Source organism: Asparagus officinalis, chromosome 8 (assembly GCF_001876935.1).
Source record: "Asparagus officinalis chromosome 8, Aspof.V1, whole genome shotgun sequence".
In the NCBI taxonomy this organism is placed as follows: Eukaryota; Viridiplantae; Streptophyta; class Magnoliopsida; order Asparagales; family Asparagaceae; genus Asparagus; species Asparagus officinalis.
Window position 1 is genome coordinate 108225318 of NC_033801.1, and position 12008 is coordinate 108237325.

Consider the following 12008-nt stretch of genomic DNA (forward strand, 5'->3'; position numbering starts at 1 on the left):
ACCCCTAACAATTAGCGGGCCCACCAAACCCACACTATCGTCTCCTCCTCCTCCTCCCACCCCCCGACCGTCGGCGGCATCGAATCCTCCCAATGTTAACCGTCAGCAATGCTCAACCACAGGATCTGTCGTCGATGCGGGATCAAAGCCCAAGTCTGTACCACAAATCGACGGAGTCCAAACCCCACACCCGTTTGCCGGTCCTCTCCTCCTACCCCGACCGGTCGGCGGTGGGCCCTCCTCCCCATGTTAACCCGTCAGCACGCTCAGCCGCAGGATCTTCCGTCGACGCGGGAATCAAAGCTCAAGCCGTACGTAAAACAATCACGGAGTCCACCGGCCCCACACCGTCCTCCTCCTCCTCCTCCCCCCGACTTTCGGCGGCGTCGACTCCTCCCGGGGATGCGAGGGAGGGCGAGAGGGAGGAGAGGGAGAGGGACATGCATGAGAGAGAGAGAGGGGGAGAGAGAGAGAGAGGAAAGGGAGAGGGACATGCAGGAGAGGGGGAGGGATGAGAGGGATGAGAGGGACATGCATGAGAGGGCCAGGGAACATGAGAGAGATGCGAGGGAGGCCGAGAGACAGGAGAGGGAGAGGGAGAGGCATGAGAGGGAGGCTGAGAGACAGGAGAGGGAGAGGGAGAGGCAGGAGATGACCCTTGAGAGGGAGAGAGAGGGAGAGGGAGGAGAGGGAAGCTGAGAGACAGGAGAGGAGAGAGAGAGGGAGAGAGATTAGAGGGAGAGGGACAGGCAGGAGATGGCCCTTGAGAGGGCCAGGGAGCAGGAGAGAGATGCGAGGGAGGCCGAGAGACAGGAGAGGGAGGCTGAGAGACAGGAGAGGGAGAGGGAGAGGAGGGAGAGGGCTGACGAGAGGGGTAGGGAGAGGCATGAGAGAGAGATGCCAGGGAGGCCGAGAGGGAGAGGGAAATGCAGGATAGGGAGGCTGAGAGACAGGAGAGGGAGAGAGAGAGGGAGAGAGATTAGAGGGAGAGGGACAGGCAGGAGATGGCCCTTGAGAGGGCAAGAGAGAGGCAAGAGAGATATGCGAGGGAGGCCGAGAGGGAGGCCAAAAGGTGGCCGAGAGACAGGAGAGGGAGAGGGAAAGGCAGGAGAGGGGGGCTTAGAGACAGGAGAGGGAGAAGGAGAGGCAGGAGGGGGGGAGGGAGGGGGGTGGGAGGGAGGGGGGGACAGGAGAGGAAGATGGAAAGGCAGGAGAGGGAGGCTGAGACACAGGAGAGGGAGAGGGAGAGAGATGATAGGGAAAGGGACATGCATGAGATGACCCTTGAGAGGGCCAAGGAGGGGCAGGAGAGAGATGTGAGAGAGGGCGAGAGACAAGAGAGGGAGAGGGAAAGGCAGGAGAGGGAGGTTGAGAGACAGGAGAGGGAGAGGGAGAGGTAGGAGAGGGAGAGGGACATGCAGGAGATGGCCCTTGAGAGGGCCAGGGAGAGGCAGGAGAGAGATGCGAGGGAGGCCGAGAGACAGGAGAGGGAGAGGGAAAGGCAGGAAAAGGAGGCTGAGAGACAGGAGAGGGAGAGGGAGAGGCAGGAGAGGGAGAGGGACAGGCAAGAGATGGCCCTTGAGAGGGCCAGGAGAGAGATACGAGGGAGGCCGAGAGACAGGAGAGGAAGAGGGAAAGGCAGGAGAGGGAGGCTGAGACACAGAAGAGGGAGAGGGAGAGAGATGATAGGGAAAGGGACAGGCAGGAGATGATCCTTGAGAGGGCCAAGGAGGGGCAGGAGAGAGATGCGAGGGAGGGCGAGAGACAAGAGAGGGAGAGGGAAAGGCAGGAGAGGGAGGCTGAGAGACATGAGAGGGAGAGAGAGAGAGGCTGAGAGACATGTAAAGGCCTTATCCGTTCCGTTCTCTGTCATCATCACTCAGTACTCGCGCGCTCTCTCCCTCTCTTTCTTTCAAGAACCGAGATTCTCTATTCTCCTCTCTCCTTCTCTCCCTCCTCCCCCTCACCGCCAGAGATCATGACGATCTCCGAGAGGCCGAATTCGTCGTGATTTTTTCGAAAGGTCGTTCGGAACAGGAGCAATTCCGAACGAAGGCGCCCCACCATCATCGTCGTCGTCTTCCTCATCCTCCCCCCGACCGTCGGTGGCGTCGCCTTATCCCGATGTTAACCCGTCGGCACGCTCAGCCGTAGGATCTTCCGTCGACGCGGGAATCGAAGCCCAAGGTCCTGTACCCCTAACAATAGCGGAGCCCACCAAACCCACACCGTCGGCGGCGTCGCCTCCTCCTCCCCATGTCAACCCGTCAGCACGCTCAGCCGTAGGATCTTCTGTCGACGCGGGAATCGAAGCCTAAGGTCCTGTACCCCTAACAATGGTAGAGCCCACCAAACCCACACCGTCCTCCTCCTCCTCCTCCTCCCCCGACCGTCGGCGGCATCGAATCCTCCTAATGTTAACCCGTCAGCACGCTCAGCCATGGGATCTTCCGTCGATGCGGGAATCAAAGCCCAAGGTCCTGTACCCCTAACAATGGCAGCGCCCACCAAACCCACACCGTCGTCCTCCTACTCCTCCCCCGATCGTCGGCGGCATCGAATCCTCCCAATGTTAACCTGTCAGCACGCTCAGCCATAGGATCTTCCGTCGATGCGAGAATCAAAGCCCATGGTCCTGTACCCCTAACAATCGGGGAGAGGCAGGACAGAGATGTGAGGGAGGTCGAGAGGGAGGCAGAGAGGGAGGAGTGGGAGAAGGAAAGGCATGAGATGGAGGCTGAAAGACAGGAGAGGGAGAGGGAGAGGTATGAGAGGGAGAGGGAGAGAGATGAGAGGGACAGGCATGAGATGGCCCTTGAGAGGGCAAGGGAGAGGTAGGAGAGAGATGCGAGGGAGGCTGAGAGACATGAGAGGGAGAGGGAAAGACAGGAGAGGGCGACTGAGATACATGAAAGGGAGAGGAAGAGGCAGGAGAGGGAGAGGGAGAGAGATAAGAGGGAGAGGGACAGGCACGAGATGACCCTTGAGAGGGCCAGGGAGAGGCAGGAGAGAGATGTGAGGGAGGCCGAGAGGTGGCCGAGAGATAGGAGGGGGAGAGGGGAAGGCAGGAGAGGGAGGTTGAGAGACAAGAGAGAGAGAGAAATGGAAAGGCAGGAGAGGGAGACTGAGAGACAGGAGAGAGAGAGAGAGAGAGAGAGAGAGAGAGGGAGAGGGAGAGGGAGAGAGATGAGAAGGAGAGGGACAGGCATGGGATGGCCCTTAAGAGAGCCAAGGAGAGGTAGATGTGTCCATCCAGGCCGAGCCCGGGCCGGGCAAAACCGGAGCCCGGACCCGGACCCGGGCCCGACCGGGCCGGTTCCGGGCCGGCCCGGTTTATTTATTTTTAATTCTATTTAAAATTTAAATTATAAAAAAAGATAAAAAAATTAATAAAAAACAATAATTTTATTAATCACATAAAATAACATAAATTACAAATAAAAAATTATAGAAATGAATTATTTATTAATAATTAATAAATCATTTTTAAATTACAAGTATAAATTTATTTTGGAATTCATCGCATCCCAATAGATAAGTACATCCCAACTAGGTTTTTTTTAATTTCTTTTCTTTTCTTTTTGATAAAAAAATGATAAAAATTAGTTTAACATTATTATATTTTATGCTGGATCATTTATCCTTGATTAAGACAAAATTACCCCTTAACATCTACGTAAAAACGAGTCAAAACTTCGAAAAGAAGAAGGACAGAATTGTCTGATCAACAAGGATGTGGTTCGCGGACAAACGTCCAAGAAAAAAGAAAAAAAATTCTATATACACCGTTGTAATCATGCTGGCATTTGACGCCTGTCCTTCTGCTCCCCTTCCTCTAAACAGAACGTCAGAACCCAACAACTTTGCATGGATCGTTGCCTTTTACGTGTGGCTTGTAGGTTTTTTCAATTTTACCCCGAATATTATTTTTGGGTTCCACCCCACCCCCCAAAAAATCTTCAATATTTCAATATTAGCACCACAAATATTTGAAATCAATCTCAGGTCCCTCAATTTCTATTATTATGTTGAAATAAATGCCCTTATAGCTAAAATCTGCTACATAATTATAATATGGGTGGCGTATTCTGTTTACTCTAATTTTTTAATGATTTGCAAGTTATAGTCCTCTTACACAAATTAATTTTTTAATGACAAGCATTTTAACACATGGATAAAATGCATTTTATAAGTTTAATTATTAGTCCTTAAGCATTTCTTTGCAAACAAATTAATTCTAGACGAAAATATCAAAAGTACCCCTGCAACCGGTTAACTTGGAGACCAAGTAAAAACGACAAAAAAACTTTCAATTTTTTTCTAAAATGTAAAGGCCTTATCTGTTCCGTTCTCTGTCATCATCACTCAGTACTCGCGCGCTCTCTCCCTCTCTTTCTTTCAAGAACCGAGATTCTCTATTCTCCTCTCTCCTTCTCTCCCTCCTCCCCCTCACCGCCAGAGATCATGACGATCTCCGAGAGGCCGAATTCGTCGTGATTTTTTCGAAAGGTCGTTCGGAACAGGAGCAATTCCGAACGAAGGCGCCCCACCATCATCGTCGTCGTCTTCCTCATCCTCCCCCCGACCGTCGGTGGCGTCGCCTTATCCCGATGTTAACCCGTCGGCACGCTCAGCCGTAGGATCTTCCGTCGACGCGGGAATCGAAGCCCAAGGTCCTGTACCCCTAACAATAGCGGAGCCCACCAAACCCACACCGTCGGCGGCGTCGCCTCCTCCTCCCCATGTCAACCCGTCAGCACGCTCAGCCGTAGGGTCTTCTATCGAAGTGGGAATCGAAGCCCAAGATCCTGTACCCCTAACAATAGCGGAGCCCACCAAACCACACGAGAGGGAAAGGCAAGAGAGGGGGGCTTAGAGACAGGAGAGGGAGAAGGAGAGGCAGGAGAGGATAGGCAAGAGATGGCCCTTGAGAGGGCCAGGGAGAGGCAGGAGAGAGATGCGAGGGAGGCCGAGAGACAGGAGAGGGAGAGGGAAAGGCATGAGAAGGAGGCTGAGAGACAGTAGAGGGAGAGGGACAGGCAGGAGATGGCCCTTGAGAGGGCCAGGGAGACGCATGAGAGAGATGCGAGGGAGGCCGAGAGGGAGGCCAAGAGACAGGAGAGGGAGAGGGAAAGGCATGAGAGGGAGGCTAAGAGACGGGAGAGGGAGAGGGAGAGAGATGAGAGGGAGAGGGACAGGCAGGAGATGGCCCTTGAGAGGGCAAGGGACAGGCAGGAGAGAGAAACGAGGGAGGCCGAGAGACAAGAGAGGGAGAGGGAAAGGCAGGAGAGGGAGACCGAGTGACAGGAGAGGGAGAGGGAGAGGCAGGAGATGGCCCTTGAGAGGGCCAGGAGAGAGATGCGAGGGAGGCCGAGATACAGGAGAGGAAGATGGAAAGGCAGGAGAGGGAGGCTGAGACACAGGAGAGGGAGAGGGAGAGAGATGATAGGGAAAGGGACATGCATGAGATGACCCTTGAGAGGGCCAAGGAGGGGCAGGAGAGAGATGTGAGAGAGGGCGAGAGACAAGAGAGGGAGAGGGAAAGGCAGGAGAGGAAGGTTGAGAGACAGGAGAAGGAGAGGGAGAGGCAGGAGATGGCCCTTGAGAGGGCCAGGAGAGAGATGCGAGGGAGGCCGAGATACAGGAGAGGAAGATGGAAAGGCAGGAGAGGGAGGCTGAGACACAGGAGAGGGAGAGGGAGAGAGATGATAGGGAAAGGGACATGCATGAGATGACCCTTGAGAGGGCCAAGGAGGGGCAGGAGAGAGATGTGAGAGAGGGCGAGAGACAAGAGAGGGAGAGGGAAAGGCAGGAGAGGAAGGTTGAGAGACAGGAGAAGGAGAGGGAGAGGCAGGAGATGGCCCTTGAGAGGGCCAGGAGAGAGATGCGAGGGAGGCCGAGATACAGGAGAGGAAGATGGAAAGGCAGGAGAGGGAGGCTGAGACACAGGAGAGGGAGAGGGAGAGAGATGATAGGGAAAGGGACATGCATGAGATGACCCTTGAGAGGGCCAAGGAGGGGCAGGAGAGAGATGTGAGAGAGGGCGAGAGACAAGAGAGGGAGAGGGAAAGGCAGGAGAGGAAGGTTGAGAGACAGGAGAAGGAGAGGGAGAGGCAGGAGATGGCCCTTGAGAGGGCCAGGAGAGAGATGCGAGGGAGGCCGAGATACAGGAGAGGAAGATGGAAAGGCAGGAGAGGGAGGCTGAGACACAGGAGAGGGAGAGGGAGAGAGATGATAGGGAAAGGGACATGCATGAGATGACCCTTGAGAGGGCCAAGGAGGGGCAGGAGAGAGATGTGAGAGAGGGCGAGAGACAAGAGAGGGAGAGGGAAAGGCAGGAGAGGAAGGTTGAGAGACAGGAGAAGGAGAGGGAGAGGCAGGAGATGGCCCTTGAGAGGGCCAGGAGAGAGATGCGAGGGAGGCCGAGATACAGGAGAGGAAGATGGAAAGGCAGGAGAGGGAGGCTGAGACACAGGAGAGGGAGAGGGAGAGAGATGATAGGGAAAGGGACATGCATGAGATGACCCGGGAGAGAGATAGGCAAGAGATGGCCCTTGAGAGGGCCAGGGAGAGGCAGGAGAGAGATGCGAGGGAGGCCGAGAGGGAGGCCGAGAAGGAGGAGAGGGAGAGGGAAAGGCAGGAGAGGGAGGCTGAGAGACAGGAGAGAGAGAGAGAGAGACAAGAGAGGGAGAGGGACAGGCAGGAGATGGCCCTTGAGAGGGCCAGGGAGAGAGGCCGGAGAGAGATGCGAGGGAGGCCGAGAGAGAAGAGAGGCAGAGGGAAAGGCAGGAGAGGGAGGCTGAGAGACAGGAGAGGGAGAGAGAGAGAGAGATAAGAGGGAGAGGGACATGCAGGAGATGACCCTTGAGAGGGCCAGCGAGAGGCAGGAGAGAGATGTGAGGGAGGCCGAGAGGGAGGCCGAGAGACAGGAGAGGGAGAGGGAAAGGCAGGAGAGGGAGGCTGAGATACATGAGAGGGAGAGAGAGAGGCAAGAGAAGGAGAGGGTGAGAGATGAGAGGGAGAGGGACAGGCAAGAGAAAGCCCTTGAGAGGGCCAGGGAAAGGCAGGAGAGAGATACGAGGGAGGCCGAGAAGGAGACCGAGAGACACGAGAGGGACAGGGAATGGCAGGAGAGGGAGGCTGAGAGACAGGAGAGGGAGAGGCAGGAGAGGGAGAGGGAGAGGGAGAGAGATGAGATGGAGAGGGAGAGGGACATGCAGGAGATGGCCCTTGAGAGGGCAAGGGAGAGACAAGAGAGAGATGCGAGGGAGGTCGAGAGGGAAGTCGAGAGACATGAGAGGGAGAAGGAAAGGCAGGAGAGGGAGGCTTAGAGAAAGGAGAGGGAGAGGCAGGAGAGAGATGCGAGGGAGGCTGAGAGGGAGGCCAGGAGAAAGGAGAGGGAGAAGGAAAGACAGGAGAGGGAGACTGAGAGGCAGGAGAGGGAGTGGGACAAACAGGAGATGACCCTTAAGAGGGCCAGAGAGAGGCAGGAGAGGCAGGAGAGAGATGCTAGGGAGGCCGAGAGGGAGGAGAGGGAGAGGGAAAGGCAGGAGAGAGAGGCTGAGAGACATGAGAGGGAGAGGAAGAGAGATGAGAGGGAGAGGGACATGCAGGAGATGGCCCTTGAGAGGGCCAGGGAGAGTCAGGAGAGAGATGCGAGGGAGGCCAAGAGACATGAGAGGGAGAGGGAAAGGCAGTTGAAGGAGGCTGAGAGACAGGAGAGGGAGAGGGGGGGGTAGGAGAGGGAGAGGGAGAGAGATGAGAGGGAGTGGGACAGGCAGGAGATGACTCTTGAGAGGGCCGGGGAGAGGCAGGAGAGAGATACGAGGGAGGCCGAGAGGGAGGCCGAGAGGGAGGAGAGGGAGAGGGGAAGGCAGGGAGAGAGGCAGGGGGGGGAGGCTGAGAGACAGGAGAGGGAGAGGGAGAGGCAGGAGATGACCCTTGAGAGGGAGAGAGAGGGAGAGGGAGGAGAGGGAAGCTGAGAGACAGGAGAGGGAGAGGGAGAGGAAGGGGAGGGAGAGGGAGACAGGTAGGAGATGGCCCTTGAGAGGGCCAGGGAGAGGCAGGAGAGAGATGCGAGGTAGGCGACCGTCAGCACGCTCAGCCAATGATCTTCCTGTCGATCGGGAATCAAAGCCCAAGGTCCGTGTACCCCTAACAATGGCGCAGCGCACCAAACCCACACCGTCGTCTCCTACTCTCCCCCGATCGTCGCGGCATCGAATTCCTCCAATGTAAACCCTTTCGCACGCTCAGCCATAGCGGATCTTCCGTCCGATGAGAATCAAAGCCCATGCGTCCATGTACCCCTAACAATTCGGGGGAGAGGCAGGACAGAGATGTGAGAGTGAGAGGTAGTGCAAAGAGAGGGAGGAGTCTGCGGAGAAATGAAGGCATGAGAGTGGAGGCTGAAAGAACAGGAGAGGCGAGTAGGGAGAGCTATGAGAGGAGAGGGAGAGAGTGAGAGGGCAGGCATTGAGATGGCCCTTGAGAGGGCAAGGAGAGGTAGGAGAGAGATGGCGAGGGTAGGCTTGAGAGACATGAGAGCGGAGAGGAAGAGACGGAGAGGGATGAGATTACATGAAAGGGGAGAGGATAGAGGCAGGAGAGGGAGCAGGGAGAGAGATAGGAGGGAGAGGACAGGCACGAGATGACCCTTGAGAGAGGCCAGGGAGGGCAGGAGAGAGATGTGAGAAGGCCGAGAGCGTGGTCGAGAGATAGGAGGCGGGAGAAGGGGAACGGCAGGAGAGGGAGGTTAGAGAACAAGAGAGAGAGAGAAATGGAAAGGCACGGATGAGGGAGACTGAGAGACAGGACGAGAGAGAGAGAGAGAGAGAGCAGAGAGAGGAGAAGGGAGAGGAGAGAGGATGAGAAGGAGAGGGACAGGCCATGGATGGCCTTAAGAGCCAAGAGAGGTTAGATGTTGTCCATACAGGCCGAGTGCAAAACCGGCAGCGCCGGACACGGACCTGGGTTACCTCGGGCCTGTCTGTCCGGGCCCCGACCGGGCTTGGTTCCGGGCCAGGCCTGGTATTATTGTATTTTGTAATTCTATTTAAAATTTCAAATTTAAAAAAGATAAAAAATTAAAAAAACAATAATTTTATTTAATCACAATTAAATAACATAAATTACAAATAAAAAATTATAGAAATGAATTATTTATTAATAAATTAATAAGATCATTTTTAAATTACAAGTATACAATTTATTTTGGAATTTCATGCATCCCGAATGATAAGTACATCCCAACTAGCGTTTTTTTAATTTCTTTTCTTTTCTTTTTTGATAAAAAATGATAAAAATTAGTTTAACATTATTATATTTTATGCTGGATCAACCTCCATTGATTAGACAAAATTACCCTTAAACATTCTACCGTAAAAAACGACCGTCAAAACTTCGAAAAGAAGACCGGACGAATTGTCTGATCAACCAAGGATGTGCCGTTCGAGCGGACAAACGTCCAGAAAAAAGATAAAAAAATTCTATATACACGTGTAATTCATGCTGGTTTGACCGCTGTCCTTCTTGCCTCCCCTTCCTCTAAACAGAAACGTCAGAACCCAACAACTTTGCCATCTGGATCGTTGCCTTCTTACGTGTGGCTTGTAGGTTTTTCAATTTTACCCGAATATTATTTTTTGGGTTCCACCCACCCCCCAAAAAAATCATTCAATATTTCAATATTAGCCACCACAAATTATTTAAATCAATCTCAGGTCCTCAATTTCTATTATTATGTTGAAAATAATGCCTTATCAGCCTAAAATCTGCTAATAATTATAATATGGTGGCGTATCTGTTTACTGCTAATTTTTTGAATGATTTGAAGTGTATAGTCCTCTTACACAAATTAATTTTTAATGACAAAGCTTTTAACAGCAGGCATAAATGCATTTTATAGAGTTTAATATTAGTCCTTAAGCATTTCTTTGCAAACAAATTAATTCTTAGACGAAAATAATCAAAAGTTACCCTGCCAACGCGTTAACTTGGAGACAAGTAAAAACGACAAAATAAACGTTTCAATTTTTTTCTAAAATGTAAAGGCCTTATCTGTTCCGTTCTCTTCATCATCACCAGTACTCGCCGCTCTCTCCCTTCTCTTTCTTTCAAGAACCGAGATTCTCTATTCTCCTCTCTCCTTCTCCCTCCTCCCCCTCACCGGCCAGAGATCATGACCGATCTGCCGATGGAGGCCGAATTCGTCGCGATTTTTCCGAAAGGTCGTTCGCGAACAGGAGCAATTCTGAGCGGAAGGTGCGCGCCCTCCCCCCCCTCGTCGTTCATCCTCCTCCTCCCTCCTCCGACCGTCGCCGGCGTCGCATCCTGATGTTAACCCATCGACACGCTCAGTCCATATCTTCGTCGACGCGCGGAATCGAAGCCCCAAGGTCCGTACCGTAACAATCGCGGTGAGCCACCAAACCCACACCGTCGGCGGGCGTCGCCTCCTCCTCCCCATGTCAACCCCTGCAGCCGCTCAGCCGTAGTTCTTCTATCGAAGTGGAATCGAAGCCCAAGATCCTGTTACCTAACGAATTCGGAGCCCACCAAACACACGAGAGGGAAAGCAAGAGAGGGGGCTTAGAGACAGGAGAGGAGAAGGCAGAGGCAGTGAACAGAGGGTGAGATAGAGATGATGAGAGGGAGAGGGACAGGCAAAGAAGATGGCCCTTGAGAGGGCCAGAGAGGCAGGAGAAGATGCGCGAGGGGAGGCCGAAAAGACAGGAAGAGGGAGAGGGAAAGGATCGAGAAGGAGTCGAGGCTGAGAGCAGTAGAGGGAGGGACAGGCAGGAGATGGCCCTTGAGAGGGCAGGGAGACTGATGAGAGAGATGCGCGAGGGAGGCCGCAGAGGAGGGCAAGAGACAGGAGGGAGAGGGAAAGGATGGAGAGGGAGGTAAGAGACGGAGAGGAGAGGGAGAGAGATGAGAGGGGAAGAGGGACAGGCAAGGGAGATGGCCCTTGATGAGGGCAAGGGACAGGCAGGAGAGAGAAACGAGGGAGGCCGAGAGAGAGAGGGAGGGAAGGCAGGAGAGGGAGACCGAGTGACAGGAGAGGGAGACGGTGATTGAGGCACGGAGATGGCCCTTGAGAGGTGCAGGATGAGAGATGCGAGGGAGGACCGAGATACAGGGGAGTAGGAAGATGGAAAGGCAGGAGGGAGCGCTGAGGACACAATGAGAGGGGAGAGGGAGAAGATGATAGGGGAAGAGGGAACATGCATTGAGATGACCCTTGAGAGGTGGCCAAGGAGGGCAGGAGAGAGATGTGAGAAGAGGGCGAGAAGACACGAGGAGGGGAGACGGGAAAGGCATGAGAGGAAGGTTGAGATGACAGTGAGAAGGAGAGGGGAGAGGCTAGGAAGATGGCCCTTGAGCAGGGCAAGTAGAGAGATGCGAGGGAGGCCGAGTACAGGAGAGGAATATGGAAAGGCAGGAGAGGGAGGCTTGAGAACAGGAGAGGGAGAGGGAGCGAGAGATGATAGGGAACGGACATGCATGAGATGACCCTTGAGGAGGGCCAAGGGGGGCCAGAGAGAGAGATGTGGAGAGGGGCGAGAGACAGAGAGGGAGCAGGGAAAGGCAGCGATGAGGGAGGTTGAGAGACAGGAGAGGAGAGGGAGAGCAGGAGAGGAGAGGGAAGACAGCGAGATAGCCTTGAGAGGGCCGGGAGAGTCAGGAGAGAGTGCTGAGGAGGCGATGAGGAGCCGAGAGACAGGAGAGGGGAGGGAAAGGCAAGAGAGGAGGCCTGATAGACAGAGAGAGGGAGGACGTGCAGAGGCAGGAGAGGAGAGGGACAGGCGGGAGATGGCCCTTAAGAGCGCCAAGTAGAGAGCGAGGAGTAGCAGATGCGAGGGAGGCCGCAGAGGTGAGGCGGGAAGGAGCGAGAGGGAGAGGAAGGCAGGGAGGGAGGCTGAGAGACAGGAGAGAGAGAGAGAGAGACACGAGAGGGAGAGGGACAGGCCAGGAGATTGGCCCTTGAGGGGCCAGGAGAGAGGCCG

At 54.3% G+C, this 12008-nt stretch overlaps 3 protein-coding genes across 3 annotated transcripts; all 3 read left to right on the top strand.

Moving 5' to 3' along the window:
* LOC109821681 (sperm protamine P1-like) lies at positions 1005 to 1400 on the top strand. The gene has a single exon (XM_020387847.1). The coding sequence runs from the start codon at positions 1005 to 1007 to the stop codon at positions 1398 to 1400; it is 396 nt and encodes a 131-aa protein (XP_020243436.1).
* On the top strand, positions 1425 to 7739 carry LOC109821683 (trichohyalin-like). Its single transcript, XM_020387848.1, has 5 exons — positions 1425 to 1701; positions 2600 to 2834; positions 5040 to 5300; positions 6878 to 7271; positions 7332 to 7739. The coding sequence occupies exons 1-5, from the start codon at positions 1425 to 1427 to the stop codon at positions 7737 to 7739; spliced, it is 1575 nt and encodes a 524-aa protein (XP_020243437.1).
* On the top strand, positions 10708 to 11838 carry LOC109821684 (octapeptide-repeat protein T2-like). Its single transcript, XM_020387849.1, has 2 exons — positions 10708 to 10904; positions 11526 to 11838. The coding sequence occupies exons 1-2, from the start codon at positions 10708 to 10710 to the stop codon at positions 11836 to 11838; spliced, it is 510 nt and encodes a 169-aa protein (XP_020243438.1).

What these genes read in the sequence shown, in the direction of transcription:
- LOC109821681 (XM_020387847.1), top strand. Translation starts at nt 1,005, where the DNA reads ATGGCCCTTGAGAGGGCAAGAGAGAGGCAAGAGAGATATGCGAGGGAG.
- LOC109821683 (XM_020387848.1), top strand. Translation starts at nt 1,425, where the DNA reads ATGGCCCTTGAGAGGGCCAGGGAGAGGCAGGAGAGAGATGCGAGGGAG. An exon ending in GATGATAGGGAAAGGGACAG is followed by an intron (nt 1,702 to 2,599) that starts GCAGGAGATGAT and finishes GCTCAGCCATAG; the next exon opens with GATCTTCCGTCGATGCGAGA. An exon ending in AGGCAGGAGAGGGAGACCGA is followed by an intron (nt 5,301 to 6,877) that starts GTGACAGGAGAG and finishes TGAGAGGGCCAG; the next exon opens with CGAGAGGCAGGAGAGAGATG.
- LOC109821684 (XM_020387849.1), top strand. Translation starts at nt 10,708, where the DNA reads ATGCGCGAGGGGAGGCCGAAAAGACAGGAAGAGGGAGAGGGAAAGGAT. An exon ending in GGGAAAGGATGGAGAGGGAG is followed by an intron (nt 10,905 to 11,525) that starts GTAAGAGACGGA and finishes ACCCTTGAGGAG; the next exon opens with GGCCAAGGGGGGCCAGAGAG.